Source organism: Lottia gigantea (genome assembly GCF_000327385.1).
Source record: "Lottia gigantea unplaced genomic scaffold LOTGIsca_56, whole genome shotgun sequence".
NCBI classification, from domain to species: Eukaryota; Metazoa; Mollusca; class Gastropoda; family Lottiidae; genus Lottia; species Lottia gigantea.
The window spans coordinates 277,020-296,596 of NW_008709919.1; the positions used below are offsets into that span (position 1 = coordinate 277,020).

Sequence of the window (19,577 nt, forward strand, 5' to 3'; positions counted from 1 at the left end):
TGATCATTAATTAACGCATATACCCCCTCACAAGTTGTAAGTGTAAAGTAATAATGTTTTAAATACAACGTTAACGAACATATGAATTAACGGCAATATAATTCCTGACATGTCATTTAAGCAATTTCATATTTTAAGACATTTATGCACTAAGCCTCCCCACGTGCATTGAATTCATCATAGTGACTGTTGTGGTAAATCTTTTACTGATATTAAAGAATATGTATTTTTGTCTTTACAGCTAAACCACGTATTTTCACGTCTTTTCACATCGTTTTATATACCCATATTGCTTAACGACATACTGTATAATCATCTAACGCATCAAACGAATTATTTGTGAACTGTGTGTGTGGAATGTGAGGTGTCGTAATAAAACGTAAAAATAGTAACTGAATTGTTTCTCCTTAATTCATGAAAGGAACGAACGTCCCGCCCACAGTGGGTGATGCCTTGCTGCATCACTTTTTTTGAGTTTGATTACTGAGTAGTGTTCTTTAATCAAATCATTAAACCGAGAAGTATTAAATACAACTCACTGTCAATTGTATATTATCATTATGTTTGATTAATGAGTAGTATTCTTAATCAAATAATTAAACAGAGCAGTTTTAAATACAACTCACTATCACTATTCTACTTTTTTTGAGTTTGATTACTGAGTAGTGTTCTTTAATCAAATCATTAAACTGAGAAGTATGAAATACAACTCACTGTCAATTGTATATTATCATTATGTTTGATTAATGAGTAGTGTTCTAAATCAAATAATTAAATTGAGTAGTTTTAAATACAACTCACTATCACTATTCTACTATTATTGAGTTTGATTACTGAGTAATGTTCTTTAATCAAATCATTGAATTGAGTAGTTTTAAATATAACTCACTATTCTACTATTATTGAGTTTGATTACTGAGTAATGTTCTTTAATCAAATCATTGAATTGAGTAGTTTTAAATATAACTCACTATCAATTATATATTATCATTATGTTTCACTACTGAGTAGTGTTCTTAATCAAATAATTAAATTTAGTAGTTTTAAATACAACTCACTATCAATGTTCTACTATAATTTTCTGTTATTATCAAGTTTGATTACTGAGTGGTGTTCTTTAATCAAATCATTAAACTGATAAGTAAATTGGAAAGATTTTTTTTCTTGTCAAAGAATCAAAGAAATACGTAAAACAGAATTTTTGTTTCCTTAAAAAATGGCATTTCTTAAATATCACTTTTGAATAACAAGCCCTATGGGCTACAAAAATGAACACACTAAAACATTTCTTTAGACTTTAAGTTGGTCATCTCTTACAGACACAAATAGAGCCAAATCATTTAAACAAATAGTAAGCTTGCTAGTACATTATTTTATTTTTAGTCAAGGACAGCCAATACTTTATCAACTTGTACCTTCCTTATAACCAAAGACAAAACCCAATTTCCCAGCCATTGTCCATATTACCAGTATCTCTATAATTCAACTTTATTCAACACTGAGCCATCCATAGATATCTTATATCATTTTCCAACTTATATAAATAACATGTATCATTTATCATTTTCCTGCTAATATAATCATCATGTATCATTTTCCAAATAATATCAATATCATGTATCATTTTCCAAATAATATCAATATCATGTATCATTTTCCAACTAATATCAATATCACATATCATTTTCCAACTAATATCATCATAAGACTCATAATATCCATTATTATCCCTTTATTAAAATATATATGTATAAATTTCTTACTAATATAAATATCAGGTATCATTCTGTTCCTTATATCAATATCATTTTGTTCCTTATATCAATATCATGTTCATTTTGTTCCTTATATCAATATCATGTATCATTTTGTTACTTATATCAATATCATGTATCATTTTGTTACTTTATCAATATCATGTATCATGTATCATTTGTTACTTTATCAATATCATGTATCATTTTGTTACTTTATCAATATCATGTACATTTTTCCCTACTATTATCAACATCACACATCTTTTCCTGATAAATGTCCAAACCATGTATCATTTTCAAACTAATTTTATTATCATCCATGATTTTCCAACTAATATGAATATCTTTCTGTACTTGTATGTATCATCTACCTACTTATATCAATATTATGTACCATTTTTCTATTATCAATATCAGACATCTTTTCATGTCTAAAATCAATACCATGTGTCCTATTTAAAACTAAGTTTATCATCATCCATTATTTTCCAAATAATATCAATATCTCATTCTGTATGTAACGCTTCCCTACTATCAATACTGTGGATATTTTACTTATATGTAATATGTGTCAATTTTTCAAATAATAATGCTTTCCTACTATCACTACTGTCCATATTTTACTTATAAGTTATATGTACCATTTTCCAAATAATATCAATATCTCCTTCTGTATGTATCTCTTTCCTACTTATCTTACTTATTGGCAATATCATGTATCGTTTCCCTACTAAGAGTAAAATCAATATCATTAACATTTGAAACTAACATAAATATCATGTATCATTTCCTACTATTATCAATAGTACAGATACTTGTGTGGATGGGTCTTTACCTTAATTTCATAATAATAAGTAACTTCCTTTTAAATGCTCTAATTCCTACAAATACTTCAAGGTTATTACTGTTACATTGTGTTTAAATACATTGCATGCTAAAAATGTGGATGAAACAAATTTATGTGAAAGGTCCATGTGATTGCTTTAAGGGTGTGAAGGCTAAAATAGGTTGAGAACCACTGTTATAGAAGTATTGTTGCAAATTTCTCTTTTTTAGTTGAGTCACCGAATGTATCAAATCAATTAATTAGGCAAGAGAAATCTATAGCTATATGTCATGTATAATGAGATAATGGTATTCTTGTCCAAAGGCCAACAGAAGATTGATTTCCAGTGATTTGAAAACAAAAATAAAATGGAGTTTTATGTTATACACTTCTGCACCTGATTGAGCTAATGAGGCTAACACCATGCAGTTGTGCAATGAGGGTAATTCTGCCAAGACAGCAGCATTGGCCTGCTCTTTTCTATTTAAAACTGCTGAAGGATCTTAAACATGAACATCCTATAACTCACAGGGCTTCGGTTTATTGTCCTAAACAATGCTTTTACCATGCGAGCCCCTGCGACCTGCATCACTGGGGAAGTTTGATAACAAATGGTGATATAAGGAGTTATCATTTACCACAGTCTTTGTAACCATTGTAATAATTTATGCCATATCATTGTAAAATTGACAAATTCTGACACAGCAATAATTTATCGCTGGCTCAACATTATCAATATTGAAAAACAAACAATCTAATCTTACAATCTTACATCCTTACATATTTCCATTTGCACAAGTTATCAAAATTGTTTATTCATGTTATAACACAAGGTCTGCTTCAGTAATCAACACCTTTTGGTTAATATATAGTATAAACTCACATAGGCCAGCTAGTTTTGTTAGTTAGACAAAATCAGATTTAAAGTTATTAAAATCCACTTCTTATATCAAATTTAAGAATGGATCATGTCCAGACTTTATTCCCTTTCTATTGTTGAATAAAGTTTCTGTTCTGTATATATGATACAAAAATGCCCCTTTAAAATATTGCTTTTTAATAGACATCCTTAAAACTATAAGTACCAATTCCATGATTCGATACTAGTTAGGGTGTTTGACTTGAAATTCTAAAGCCTTCCAGATGCTTTACAGCTTGCAAAACAATGTACTAATGAGGGATAACAGCTTTAACTGTTGTTTGTCACTGTTATTAAATATCATAGCCTTACAATAAAAGACCAATTAACTAAAAAAAAGTTGTTAAAGACAGTTGATTAATAACTGCGATTTTATCACCTGACCAACATCTTTTAAAACAGACAGACATATCTGATTTCCCCACGTAAATAAACATTTTATATCTATCATCAAATTCGTTTAACCCAAAACAGTGTATTTCATAATAACCAAAACAATATATTCAATAATAACCAAAACAATATACCGGTATTCAATAAGAACCAAAACAATTAATTTCAATCTAACCAAAAAATGTAACCATTACAAGATATTTCAAAACAATATATTTCATAATAACCAAAACAAAATATCTCAATTTGACCAAAACCTTACACTTCATCCAAAACAAAATATTTTAAATGCCCCAAAACAATGTATATGATAACAAACAAAACAATATATTTTAAATGCCCCAAAACAATGTATTTGATAACAACCAAAACAATGTACATGTATTTAATAATAACCAAAACAATGTATTTGATAATAACCAAAACAATGTACATATATTTGATAATAACCAAAACAATGTATTTGATAATAACCAAAACAATGTATTTGATAATAACCAAAACAATGTATTTGATTTTTTAAGTTTTTTTCTAACCTACTTAAAAATGCTTTATCACTACATCTGTTGGGCAAACAGATATATGACTAGGTTAAATTATATGATTGAAAAAAAGGCACTTTCAAAGTCAGGATGTTTTTTTTTCAAAATAATTGCCTTTATACCTCCATACAGCTGTGGCAATTGACAGAAAAGGAGGAAAAAGTTTAATAATATTGATGCAGTAAACAGACCAACTTATAACATCAGCACAGAATAACCTGCCTTTGTTTTCTAACAGTAATCGATCAATGTGATAAGGAATCAATAATATTTCATTTTAGAACACAAAATTATTACATGACTTCTAGGTTTTAATATTTCTAGAATAAATCAAGACTTTATCAAATCTTAATGCACCTTCTGAAGTAGTCTGTATATAGACAAAAAATTAAATAATTTACTGTTTTAATTTTTAGGTTATGCAAAAGTTATATACTTCAATTGTTGATACCGCTATTCATCAAGTTATATCCTTGCAAATATATATTTCTATGCAATATAGTGTGTTATAATACAAATATGTTGATCAATGCATTCATTAACTTTATATGTATATATTTAAACACTTATGATTATGTACATTAATATACTTATGCATCAAATTAGGCCTATGTTATTACCAATACATATTTCTATGTAATTTAATGTGTTATCATACAAATATATATATCAATGCATTCATTAATTTGATATCATATAGTATATTTAAACAACTATGATTATGAATAATGATATACTTATGCACCAAATTATGTCATTACTTATATATTTCTCTATGTAATTTAATATATTATTCATTCATGTTTAGTTATGCATATTCTTTTAATATCAATTAATTTCAAATTTATTTATTTGATTTTACAAATTATGTATGTTTATTATTTACACTTATATGCCACAATGCATCAAATTATATTAATGCAAATATATTTTTCAATGGAATTTAATTTGCTAATCATGCATATATGCATAGCTGTGCATTCATTACGGTAATTAATTCAATTTATAACTGGATCCATATTATATTTTATTTCAAAAATTATATAATATGATGTATATACATGTATTTACATATATATTATGCTAAGGCATTGTCCTATGTGCCTGTATATTTAAATGCAATAAATTCTTTCATCGGTGCCTTACTTTGAAAAAATTTAGGGTTACTTGAAAAAAAAGTCTTTCCTAAATGAATTTTATTCTTGCCTGGATAGGAACTTCTATTTGAAACAATTACTTCAAAGGCAACCTTTTAAAGTGGCAATTTGTCATAAAAGAGACATAAGGAAGGAATAAACGGACTAAACGACACAATATAGGCTAGGCCAAATAGCTAATTATACTTACTTGGTAAGAACTTAAAAAATGCATTTGTTCTGACTCCATATCTTCTGGTCCTACATAGGACTGAAGCTCCTTGCCATAAACCTTTTACGTTTTTCATTGTTGGTTTCGCTTTTAAAATAATCTACAACTACCTTTTAAAAAGAAGAAAGCAAATATTATACAAATTGAATCAATGTCCATATTAAAGAGGTTTGACCGCATTAAAAAGGTTTTACAGTAACATTGATTCTCCTTACAGACGAATTTTGCAGTCAATGATGGAATTCCAGCGTATAGGGAGCAGAAATAGTCTATTTCATTGTCTTACCTAACTAACATCTAAACTATTTATATAATGTATCAAAGAGCACGGAAATTATGACAAAACAAGTTCAGTACCTTAGACTTTTGACTCGAAAATTTCCATTTCCATTCTCTGTCAGTCTTATTTTAACACACTATGTTACGCTGCCGAAGGCTAATAATCAACCAATCAAATTAGTCGAAATATATCATGGTCATATTATGAACCAATCAAATTTTTGTTTACAAAATTATACGATCTATTTATAGTATGCATGTCTCTTCTTTCGTTTTATTGATATTATGTAAGATTTGTGTACCAAGGCCGTTCATGAGACTTTGGTCGGAGCATCAGGTTTGAAAAGATATGACAAAAGTTTCATGACACAATGCACATTCTGTAAGTATAAGAAATACTTTTCAGCTTAGCCTAAATTTGTGTTCATGATTGATGATAAAATTGTACAAAGTCAAGCCATGATATTCATCATAATTAATATTGGCATCATTATTATGGGCATCAATACAGCTAAGGAATCTTAAAGATAAGGCACCTGTATGCCTATTCATGAGAAGTTGTTCTGCCATACGGCATAAAATCAAAGCAGACAGCAATCAGACATAATTTTGAGAAGCCAGGACGCTGAAAGAGGTATCTGGTCAAATAGATTTTTCTGCACCTGCAAATGAGGATGATCAACACCATTCAATGTGCATTATCTATCTCTTTTTTTAATCGCTGTTGGCACCTTACTCACACATTGGTCAATTGTACTTGTTTTCAGAATGGTCAGATGTGTGTGCTCATATGGATCCCATTCTTCATTGTCTACCAAAGTACAGCACACATGTTATGCTCAGTTTACACCAACGGTGCTTTGATGGCGCTTTAAAGCGGCGTACAAAGCGCTACCAAAGCGTAACAAAGCTCAAATAAAGCGCCAGGGTCGTAATAGATCGTTGGAAAGCTTTGAGCAAAGCTGGATATTCGGCAAGAGCACCAAAAAATTTTAAACTGTTTAAAAATTTTGGGCGCTCTGTCACGAATGATTAAAGCGCCGAGAACGTATCAAAGCTTAACAAAGTTCAGCAAAGCTTGACTCAAAGCGTAGGAAAGCTTAACAGAGCTTTATTCAAAGCTGGGACCCCAGTCTTCACAGTCTGTCACTACTTGATCAAAAGCGGCCATTTCGAAATTTTCTAATGCGTAACAGAGCTTAACAATGCACAACAGAGCTTGATAATGTTTATCAAAGCGTGATTTAAAGCGTAACAAGGCCTGATCAAATCGGGAAATAATTCGTCCCCAAAGCGTAACCAATTCGTAACCAATTCGTATCAGAGCGTAACATTACTTAGGAGATCGTGATATTTTTGGAAAAGTAAACAAAAAATGATGGCGCTTTGCTCGCCGATTTAAAGCACGGCATTTGCCGTTGGTGTGAACTAGGCATAAGTGCCAGGCATGATCTCGCACTGATTTACAGCATTTCATTGGACGTACACATAAGCATTCTGCAGGTTAAAATTCTTTCAATGAATATAGGGCCTAAAAGTAAGAGTGATCCTTGTCAATAATTTAGATAATTTAAAGTTTTAGTGTCGGATTCGAGCAAAAAACATTGAAAAACAGGTGTTGAATACCGGTACTATATTGCGCTGAGACTACAGGCGTTTATTTGAGGTCAGTTGCTAAGTGTGATTATTCCATAATTCGGTTTTACATTGGGTATTTTAGTTAAACTATAAATTAATTTTTTAACACTTTTCAATCATGGTACACTTCAAACAGTTATAACATGGGAAATAACTCTGTAACACCTTGTAACTTAAAGGACAATGCGCCTTTTTCGGGGGTAGACTTTATTCTAGAATATAAGTAAGTAGTCTTCAGAAGTACTAAAAATGTACGAAAATCTCATAATTTCTTCAAAAATATCTTAAACTAGAAAATTTACTCACTATATCAATACTATATCTTTTCTGTATATCACAGAGTATCTTAAATTGATGAGTCGTCATTTTAACATTCAATCAGGGATAATTCTGGAAAGACATGGATTTGAAGGCTCAATTTTCGATGGTGAGCTGTGAACACTATTATTGATTAGCTGAAAAAATCCATTTTCTGAAACTTAAGTATGATTGGTCAAAAGAAAATCATAAAATGGAGTCCAACAAAATTATGCTGAAATGATTATAAATAAATGAAGTCCACAGTATTTTTAGACATTCCCCCTTTTTTTTAGCCTCTATCATCCAGCCTCCCCTCGTCATACACAGGTATGGTTTGGGCATCAGACTACTTTTTCTCAGCTTTTGCATGCCTATTTTTGGCGTGGATTTGGATTTTGATGTAAAATAAAAAATGAGAGATTTAGATGTGGAGGAACAAGTGAGAAAATAGTCATTTCCTGTAGTGCTTTATAGTCCAAATGAAATATAAGCTTATATCATGAACTAATTTTAAAGTGATACTACGTCTTAGAATTAACATAAAATTTACGAATTTTAAACTTGGCAAATAATAGTCAGTAGATATACCTGGTGTCATAAATAACATAACAGGATCCTTATATAATCTGTTAAATCCAAAAAAACTTAGTAATTATCCATAAATATACAATTAACTATTGAAAAACGCTTAATATCAATATTTTCAATAATTACTTAGTACTATGAATTTTCCAATTTTCCAGATTTTACAGGGAGTCTGTTGTAACTTTATGACACCAGGTAAGTTCACTGATGAATATATACTTATATTGACCATTTCGAGAACTTAAATTGTATGTTCATTCGTAGACGTAGTATCACTTTAATATAAGTGAAGTAGAGGTGTTAAAAACTGGTAAAACCATGCAGTGTGCAATGGACAATGACCCCAGCAAACTTTTTCTATTTCTATTTTAGATGTGAAGTAAAAGGGACTAACATAATGAAAAGTCATTTGGATTGAGGCCAAGTTACTGAGCAGTATATGCTACATACTAAGCACAGCTTTTTTGTTAGTCATCTATTTTTTTTGCTCATATTCGTGAAAACTATACTCCTAAATCTAGAGAAATGTATCCCTTACAGTATCTGAAAGTTTTAACTAAAAAAAATCAAGTCGTTTATTTTTAGCTTTTAAAGTTCGTTATGCTCTTTAGAAGCTGTGAGAAAAGTACTGCATAAATTTATGTAAAATTAAGCGTTATTGTATCAGAAATATGTCTGCTAAAGATTCCAACTAAATATAACGAGCCAACAAAAGCCAATCACCAAAACCAGGTCAAACTACTTAATTAGAATTTAGTACTCTCTTCGTTTTCAATTAATCTTTTAAAAACAATTTCAGTTTGATCAAGTAGATACATTTTTGATAATGCAAATTTTGCATTGAATTTTCATTGAACACTTGTGGTGCAACCTTTTTTATATGCTATACATATAATCTAATAAAGAATAACAATGATAAAATTCATTAATGTGAAATAGATTCTGCTGAAGGTTTTGGGTTCAATCCTGGCATACATTGAGATGAAACCTTCAACCCAGTTTCCCATCGTCAGTGATGCAGGTAAGAGAGGCGGATATGGAAAAAGAGTCTAGTCGTTTGGATGGGACAATAGACCGAGGCCCTGTGTGCTACAGGTTGTGCACATTAAAGATACCTCAATGGTTGGAAATCGAAAAAGAGCAGGCTAATGCCTCTGTCCTGGCAAAATTTCTTTCATTGTACCCTGCATGGTGTTGCCTGTCTTCATTAGCCCACATGGTGCAGAAAAGTAGGATGTAAAACTCCTTTCATTTCATTTGATTTGTAAAAGCTACCACAAGAATAGGTAACCAGGTTGTGAAAGCTACCGTTGGAGTAGACAAAGAGTTGTGAAGAGTCGTCATTTTAATATTCAAACACGGATATTTCTGAACACACATGGATTTGAAGGCTCTAATTTCAACAGTGAGCTGTGAACACTATTACTGATTAGCTCAGCTAAAAATTCCAGTTTCTATGAACTCCATTCATTAAATATGACCTACAATCACTTTAAGTTATAGTTATCTGTTTATAAAATGTAGATATTTAAAGGGATATAGCCTCAGAGGAAGATAGAGCTAAATTTTTACTATGTGTATTACTTTTCAGAATGAAACATCAGACTTCAGCTTGCCCTAACAATGCATGTGATTTAGACAGGCATCATTTCCAAGCTTCTATTACCATTTTCACCTGCAATACTTAATGCTGTGTACAATGATGGCCTAAACTTTTGTTGAATTGAAGAGAAACCAAATATCAGAATTTAAAAATCTGAAACTGAGCTTTTCAGCTGGTAAAGCTATCATACTACATCCCTGTAAATATTTGTTATTATTATCTGATATATGCATTATTTAATTCTCATGGACAGATTCTATAAGTTGCTTACTCGACTGCATCACTTTAATGGGCAGTATGCACTATGGAAAAATTTTTATTATCAAAACCGTTATACCTGAAAATATTTCTAAAGTATACTATTTATATCTAAGTGTCTACTTGATCAAACTGAATATGTACTAATTGTTAATTAATGAACAGATTGGTCTAGTTTTCGAGCTTTATAATGGCTCAACATTATTAGATGAAACTGTTCTACATTTAGGCGTTTATTTTACTTAAATCCGTACAGTAGTTATATAACAGCTTCCAAATAGCATAAAGTACTGTAAAAGCTTACGTAATATTTCTAAATATTTTTGGTGTTAAAAAATTAATGGCTGGATTTTTTAAGCTAAAACTTTCGGGTGCGTTAAAGGGCACATTTCTCTAAATTTTGAAAGTTTTCACTAATTTGAGCAAAATTTTTTCTAACCTACAAAAAAAGCGGAATGCACCTTTAACATGGACTTGACTAGAGAATAATTACATATTACAAGAACTTTTAGGATGCAGTGCACTTACTCTCTCCTTCTCAAGTAACAATTTATCTAACCTTGTGGTATCATGATAAGATTGAACTTGAAATCTACTTGAACATATGTACTTATTTGAGATAAGAAAGTGAATGTAACCTACTTTTAAACGTTATTTGGATACATGAAATCTTTAAAGGTAAATTAAAAATAAGTAATTTAATTTTTGATGAAAATTTAGTACCGGTTTAAATAATGTGTTGAATTAACTAAGGGTATTTTCTAATGCAAGAACTTTTTCTAAAATTTGTGTAACATTCTAGTGAGACTCTTTCAAATGTTAATTCTGACTTTGTCCATCTTCACAATCTGAAGCTATTACCAACTCTGTCTTATACCTTGACTTCGCTTTGGAGTGTTTCCATAGTAACTAGCCTCACTGATTAAGAGTTAAAAATTTATTAGAGAGCTTGATGGAACTTTATCCTCTGAGAACGAATAGCTATATATATATTATTGTATATTAAAACGAAGGCAATGTACAGCTGAATATGTGCCAAATGTACCAGTATCTTGACTTCATTAGCCAAATTAAATATCATCATATCATCATGGCTGAACGACTAGATGCTTTTTTTTTTTATTTCATCCCATTAACATTTCTCATATCATGTTTCTAAATGAAATGGAGTTTTTTGTCTCATTTTTCCACACCTGGGCAACATCATGCAGTGTGTAGTGAGGGAAATTTGTTCCAAGCGTGCTCTTTATCCATTTCAAACTGTTGAGCGTTTTTGTAGCACACAGGGCCATGATAAAAAGTCCCATCTGAATGACTCAACACATTTCATGTCTTAGGTAAAAGACTGACAGGGAGTAACTGGGTTGAAAAATCAGAAGATATTATCCACACCTATGGTTGGACAACAACCTTAAACTTTCAGTTTAGGAAGCGAGCTTCTAAATCACTGAGCCATCACTGCTCAAAGGCTGGATATTTTAATGTCTCTTTGACACCAGTTTGAATAAATTAAATGTAATGTTCGTGTTCATACAACCTCCAATTGTCAGGTTTTAAATAATTGCCCATGAACAAAAGATAAAAGATATATTACTATGATAAAGATAGCTTTCCAGGCAAGGTAACATACGCCCACTGGCAGCTGTCAGAAATGATTAAACAGTCTTTAGTGACTACAGGGTTGCACAATATAACTAATAGGGATCATCTTCATAATGACATTGACATACAAAATAAAAATCAAAAGAATCTGTAAAGAATTGTAGCCTGTAGAGTGAGCACGAGTTGCACAATATAGCTAATAGAGTAAAACGTCAGGTCAGACACGATATTTCGGTGAAAAATTATCCGATCATCATGAAAATTGATAGATCATCATGAAAATCAATAGGGATCATCTTCATAATGACATTGACACACAAAATAAAAATCAAAAGAATCCATAAAGCTAATAGAGAAAAACGTCAAGTCAGACACGATATTTCGGTGAAAAATTATCCGATCATCACGAAAATCAATAGGGATCATCTTCATAATGACATTGACACACAAAATAAAAATCAAAAGAATCCATAAAGAACTGTAACCTGTAGAGTGAGCACGAGCCAAATGTGAACCGACGGACCGACGGGGTGATTACAATATACGCCCATCTTACATGTGGGCGTATAAAAATTATATTATAAAGAGTATCAAGAGTTGGTAGCAATTTAAAACAATTACTTTTTTTTTCCACATGGTTGAATTTATTAGTTTCAGTATATATGTAACATCCTGATTAGAATTTATGCAGTGCTGGGTAGACTCTGAGTGTTGAATGATCATCATTGATATATTGACAGGTAATTCTTATTTCTTTATAGATATCTTCTATATAATTCCTGTAATTTCTGTGGTTCCTGAAATTTTAGAAATGGAGTTTTACTTCCTACTTTTCTGCACCATGTGGGCTAATTAAAACGGGCAACGCCATGCAGGATGCAGTGGGGAGAATTTTGTTAGGACAGCAGCATTGGCCTGCTCATTTTCAATTTACAATTGTCGAGGGATCTTTAACTTGCACATCTGAGTGACCAGATGCTTTTTCAAGTCTGAAATTTTAGAAATGCTTAACTGTATGACATCACTATAATATCACTATGGAAACATCTAAAGATATTTGTTATAGCTGCATCATACAATGCTTAGTGGAATTGCAAGATTCACATAATCTGACTGAAACATGTAATGGGATACTTTGGGTGTTCCAGATATACAAAAATTTTCAAAAACCTCTCTACAATCCCTTTAAATAGTTTAAAACCATCTTTTTTAATCTCTTTAAACGAGATCAAATTAAGGCTATTTTTCACTATTGATTTTTTTTTCATTTAAGACCTGAAAATCAACTAAAATGATCAACATTGCAGTAATTGGAGCAGGGATCATTGGCTTGTCAACAGCTGTAAATATACAGAATCGACTACCTAATGCAACTGTTACTGTTATAGCAGATAAATTTGAGAAAGACACTACAAGTTATGGTGCTGGAGGATTAATACGACCTACCTATCGCCATATAAAAGGTGACAAGGTAGTTTTAAAGTAAGAGTTTCTTCGTGACCTCATGCCTAAATAATTTTGGTTAGAGCTATTCAAATGTTATAATTAAAGATGGGTTTCCTTATTTTTCAGTGTCAATTAGCAAACTATTTGATTAATTGGTGTTTCTAATGAATTATCATGTATTCTTAATCAAAGCATAATGTTCTTATTGCATATAATTAAAAGTTTTAACCAATCATAAATGTATAAGTATGTACAGTCTGGATAAAAAAAAAGAGGACTTTTTGACCTTTCTTGATCGGCCACTCATTGTAATTTTCTAATTATGAATTAATTATGGACATGTGAGACAAACTATTATATTTCCAAGTCATTAGTCTTTATTCTAGTCATATAAGTATTTTTTATAAATGAAAATAAGGAAACCCATCTTTAAGATGGCTTAAAACATATACCAAAAATTTGCATGTATAGTGTGCAGTTTTTGACACTGAAAAGGCTTGCTAAATTAGGGTTTGGTATTATAAGCAGTGAAAAAAATGTTTTCTAGTTTTCAACTGAGGCGGCCAGTCAATATTGACAGTCAGCCATTTTGTATTTGATTGCTGATGATCGAAGGTGCTAATATTGAAGACCGTTCCTGACCTGATTAAGTCACAATATCAGTGTTGTTGTTCTTATATTTTTTTGGCGGAATATGGTTATTGTAGTTTCCCTCAAGTTTTTTGTTCCCAAGCAACAGATTAAAGGGAAACAGATTTTTTAGTTTTATATGTCTGAGCTAAGACTTTTTCAATTTTGTTTATATTTGTTTAACTAGGCGATGGTGTAATGCATCATGGGAGTATTTTTCTGGTTTAAGTAAAGGTGGTAGAAGTAGTGAATCAGGCGTATTTCATCTTGGAGGTTATGTTGTTAGTGAGCAAGAACAGGTTGGTATAACCAAAATAGATTATATGTTAGATCTGCTACATCTTGTAGAAAAGGAACAAAATGTGATTTAAAGGGACAGATGCGCCATTTTGTGGGATTGATTTGAGTCTTGGATATATTATGTTAATACTTCGATGTTGGGATGTGAACACTATTAGTGATTGGCTTAAAATTTCCCAAGACAAGACTATTTCTGAGACTAAGGTGAAACTTTGTTTTTTTCATTTAAAGAATATAAATGCATTGTGTAATTGTCTGATTCTGTGGGTATAAAATTGAAGAGTTTTCAAAACAGAAACTTTAATTTTATTTTGATATTAACACAAAGCTTACTATTCCTTTTAACAATGGTCTCATTTTTATATGCCCACATCTCTCTATGTGGACATATATTGTCGGCACCCCCGTCCGTCGGTCCATCGGTCGATCGGGCCGCCCGTCAACATTTGCTTGTAAATGCTCTAAAAACTAGAATCAAATGAAATTCGGTATGTGTATACATATTCATAAGACGAAGATTAAGTTCGAATTTGAGCTATTGCCCTTGCCCCAAAATCTTGAATATGCTATTACTCTCTTAGTTTTCAACCGATTTTGATGAAACTTAAGATGTTTCGTTTTTACCATCTGCATGCCGTGGTGGATGTATATGGCTTTGGTCCACTATTTTATGGAAATTGTTTTTAGAATGATGAGCTATGTGATTCTACTGTGTTAAATGTAAGAGAGTTGTCAGAAGAAGAAAAACGAAGAAAAGGCTTCAATCAAGCGTAAGTTTCAGAAATTTAACTTTACGTTTTCGTGTTCTCTTATAAAAAAGTTCTCGTTTGTTTAAATTTGTTGAGCCATGGCAAAAGAATTTCGCCAAAAAAGAAAATAATGAATAATAAACCAGTCATTTCATGCTGAAAATAGTTATCATGCTGCTTGAATATACTTATATACTAGCATTATCTAATTATTATCAACTATATCATTTTCAGACACAGTTATTTTTTTTCTACATTGGGAATTTCACCACCTAAATATTTAACCTTCTTGATGAAAGAGTAAGTTTATCTATTGGTTATTTATCATGGGGAGATAACATAGATAGCAATTGACCTTGAGTTGTGTCCTTTTTATCTGCTTCTGGTTGCACAGTATCATAATGCAGTGTGCAGTGAGGGGAATTTTACTAGAACAGCAGCAACAATTCTTTATTGTTGTCTCTGTGTTTCAGATTTCGTGAGAAAGGTGGAACAGTTATTTTTCAAACTGTTGTTTCTTTAAAGGAGGTAAGCCTTTGTCTTCATCTATAGAATGATTTATAATGAAAATCAAAAAGAATTTTCAAAGTTTAAGAGTAAAGTCAAGCTTACCTATCTGAAATAATTTCCTTTTCTAATTAAAATATGTCCAAATCAGCCACAGATGCTATATATTTTGATACTGTAAATATATTCAAATTTGATATCAGTATTATATTGTAAATTATTTTGTTTGACATTGTCAATATTTCAGTTTGATATTGTAAATATTTCAGTTTGATATTGTTAATATTTTGGTTTGATATTGTTAATATTTCAGTTTGATATTGTAAATATTTCAGTTTGATATTGTAAATATTTTGGTTTGATATTGTTAATATTTCAGTTTGATATTGTAAATAATTAATATTACAGTTTGATTTTTTAAATATTTCAGTTAGACATTGTTAATATTCCAGTTTGATATTGTTAATATTTCAGTTTAATATTGTTAATATTTCAGTTTGATATTGTTAATATTTCAGTTTGATATTGTAAATAATTAATTGATATTGTTAATATTTCAGTTTGATATTGTTAATATTTCAGTTTGATATTGTTAATATTTTAGTTTGATATTGTTAATATTTCAGTTTGATATTGTCAATATTTCAGTTAGAGATTTTGTTTATATTTCAGTTGGAGATATTGTTTATATTTCAGTTTGATAATGTTAATATTTCAGCTTGATATAGTTAATATAGGGGCCTATTTGTTTGATATTGTTAATATTTCTGTTTGAGACTATTAATATTTCAGTTTGATATTGTTAATATTTCAGTTTAATAATACTAATATTTCAGTTTGAGACTTTGCTTATATTTCAGTTTGATATTGTTAATATTTCGGTTTGATATAGTTAATATTTCAGTTTAATATTGTTTATACTTGGGTTTGATATTGTTAATATTTCAGTTTGTTGGTAAATATGATATTGTTGTTACATGTTGTGGATTAAGAGCGAAAGAGTTATTGAATGATGATGGAATATTTCCAGTTCAAGGTCATACTGTTAGAGTAAGTGTTGTTGACCATTGACCATAACATTGACCATTGAATACCTTTGGATGTGTTTTATCCTATACATACTACAATGATCTAAAAGACCCAATTTAAGATTGACAAATTTTATTAACAATTTATCACACCAAATTTTAGTTTTAGCTAATCAAGAGAAATATTTATTTGCATTTCTTAACAATTCAGTAGCAATAAGTAGTAAACCTTCAAAAATATTTTGCCAATGATTAATTCAGGCCATAGAGTGGCCATATATTTTGTAGATTTGGCGACAAAATTATTTCTAAAAATATACAGTTTAATTTGATGTGCAGATTGTTGTTTAAATTTTTAATTTTGGCTAATCATAGGAAATTTTGGATCACAAACTAGGATGCGATACAGCTTACATTGAACCCTGCTCTACAATAGTGAAAATGTTAATTATTGACAAAATCTCTGAAAAGCAAAAACAAAGACATTCTGAAAAACTTACAGTTCTTATATTTTTTTTAGGTCTTTGCCCCATGGTTAAAACAATGGTATATGAATACAGATACAGATACATATTTAATACCTCAGTAAGTTTACATTTAATACCTAGGTAATTATACTTTCAATACTCCGTAAATTTACATTTAATACCTCAGTAAGTTTACATTTAATACCTCAGTAATTATACTTTCCATACTCAGTAAATTTACATTTTATACCTCAGTAAGTTTACATTTAATACTAAGGTAAGTATACTTTCAATACTCAGTAAATTTACATTTTATACCTCAGTAAGTTTACATTTTTATTTAAAATCAAAGCTTTCAGTAGGTGTATATTACCTTGCCTGATGAGCTATCTTCAATTGGCCCTTATAAACAAATTACTATACTTACTATAATTGGTAGATTCAATGGAGAAGTTGTATTAGGTGGTTGCAGAAAAAAGGGTGATTATAGTCTCGATATTGATGAAGATTTGTGTAACGACATTATGCGTAGATGTGAAGAACTTTGCCCAGAAATTAAGGTAATGCACAGTAATTTAGTGAAATCATCAAACACGTAAATTAAATTGCAGGAACCACAGAAACCTAATTTAAAAATAGACAAGTGGAAATTGATGCTATCAGTGTCCTCGACACACATTAAGTTATAAACCCTCTGTACAATCCCTTTAAAGCTATGACAACTGATGCCACATAAACATTCTCAGTGCCATTATATATCCATGCATAATTTAAATATTTTGTATTTGATAACTAGGGTGCCAAAGTTGTACGTAATTGGGTAGGATTAAGACCTACAAGAGAACCAGTAAGAATAGAGAAAGAACTCAAAAATTTTGATGGAAAAAAGTTAAAGGTATAGTTTGTCACCATTTAATTAAAACTACATTCTGATATTTACTTCTGTATTGTAATCTAACAACTTTTCAACTACAGTCCTGTCCTAATATAATCATTTACCAACCAATTAAAGGCCTATTTTAAATTGTGGGATAGCAAAACATTTATGTGTATATAGATCTATTTACTATACAATTTATACTGTAATTTTCAAGATATATGAAATTCAATTTTCTTTCAGGTGGTACATAATTATGGACATGGAGCCAATGGTATATCATTAAGTTGGGGAACAGCAGTTGATGCAGCTCAACTAGTTTATGATTGGGCAAATGATATGCAGTTTACATCTAAACTCTAATCATTTATATTTTGTTTTTGTTTATTAGTAAAATAGACCACTTATCTCTGACTACACTGGTTTCTGATATGAATTTTGCCAATCATTTTGGAATACATTGAAATATCAACTACAAAGTACTACTAAGAGTCATAATTTGGATTGATGAAAATGTCAACCACTGGAAAAGTTATTATTTGTAATCATGATTTTACAGAAGGGAATTTTCAGTCAAAAAAGTAAAATGAATTTTCTGGGAGGAAAGTGTGTCTCTTTCAAATGTAAAATCACTGAACCTTATGTTTCTATGGACCCAAAGACATTCTAAGACAAATGGTATACGATCGATATTTTGAATGTTTAAGAAATGAGAGAAAAAATTCAATTCAGAGCTCAATGTAGTCAGACAGTAGACAATTTTTATTGGTCCATTATAGTTTATTTTATAGTCATATTAGTTTTATGGATTTGATTTATGGGAGCAAAATTATATGTTTTCATAGCATCTATCTTTAATTTCTTGGAATTTGAAAGAAATTCTAATTTTGTAAAACAATGATTTAAATCTCAGGAAAATTTTAATCAAACAATATTAATCTCAGATAAAAACTAATACTATTGTACAATATTCATATGCTACATTCGGGCGTAGATGATCTACATGTATGATTTTCATTCTTGAAAGTGATATGAACTGAACTTTACAAAACTATTAAGACTTAGATTGTCTCCATCAGGATTGACACCGAACCAACTTGTATCATGGATACATTTATATAATACAACTAAAACTTTCAAAAATTTCATCTTCAAAAGAGAGTAGTAAAATTATGATTTTTAGGGTCCAAAATTACGCTTATAATTATAAGAAAACAAATAAACAGTAATTTAAAATCTGTTGGTCTTACAAAAAGTGCAGCTTACAATTTAAAATAGGTTCCTACTCATTGTACAAATGAAGTTTTGGTATAAAAGGTAAAAGAGTAAAATGGGCAAGTAACTCTTGTCAGATTTATCAGTATTATTGTTTTATCATCTTTAATAAAATTTGAAAAAAAAAATACCTGGTAATTTAGTATTGTTTACTAGACCAAACTTTCATTTTTTAATTTTTTATTAGCTTTTACTTTTTAATATAGCCACTTAAGTTTGGGTCTAAAG

The 19,577-nt window shown here is 30.2% G+C and overlaps 2 protein-coding genes across 2 annotated transcripts in view; one reads left to right on the top strand and one right to left on the bottom strand.

Moving 5' to 3' along the window:
- LOTGIDRAFT_166092 (hypothetical protein) overlaps window positions 1-5,823 on the bottom strand; it is a gene marked incomplete at both ends in the record, with an annotated part of 43,616 nt that extends 37,793 nt beyond the window's left edge. The window contains one exon of the mRNA XM_009063158.1: window positions 5,785-5,823. Coding sequence (XP_009061406.1) covers window positions 5,785-5,823 — 39 coding nt within the window. The remainder of the gene's footprint in view (window positions 1-5,784) is intronic.
- Window positions 5,824-13,361: 7,538 nt separating this feature from the next.
- Window positions 13,362-18,437, top strand: LOTGIDRAFT_166093 (hypothetical protein; the record flags this gene model as incomplete). The annotated part of the gene is made up of 11 exons (XM_009063159.1): window positions 13,362-13,552; window positions 14,334-14,445; window positions 15,134-15,216; window positions 15,430-15,495; window positions 15,669-15,723; window positions 16,651-16,752; window positions 17,251-17,315; window positions 17,385-17,474; window positions 17,637-17,757; window positions 17,994-18,092; window positions 18,318-18,437. The coding sequence occupies 11 exons, from the start codon at window positions 13,362-13,364 to the stop codon at window positions 18,435-18,437; spliced, it is 1,104 nt and encodes a 367-aa protein (XP_009061407.1).
- Window positions 18,438-19,577: the final 1,140 nt, after the last annotated feature.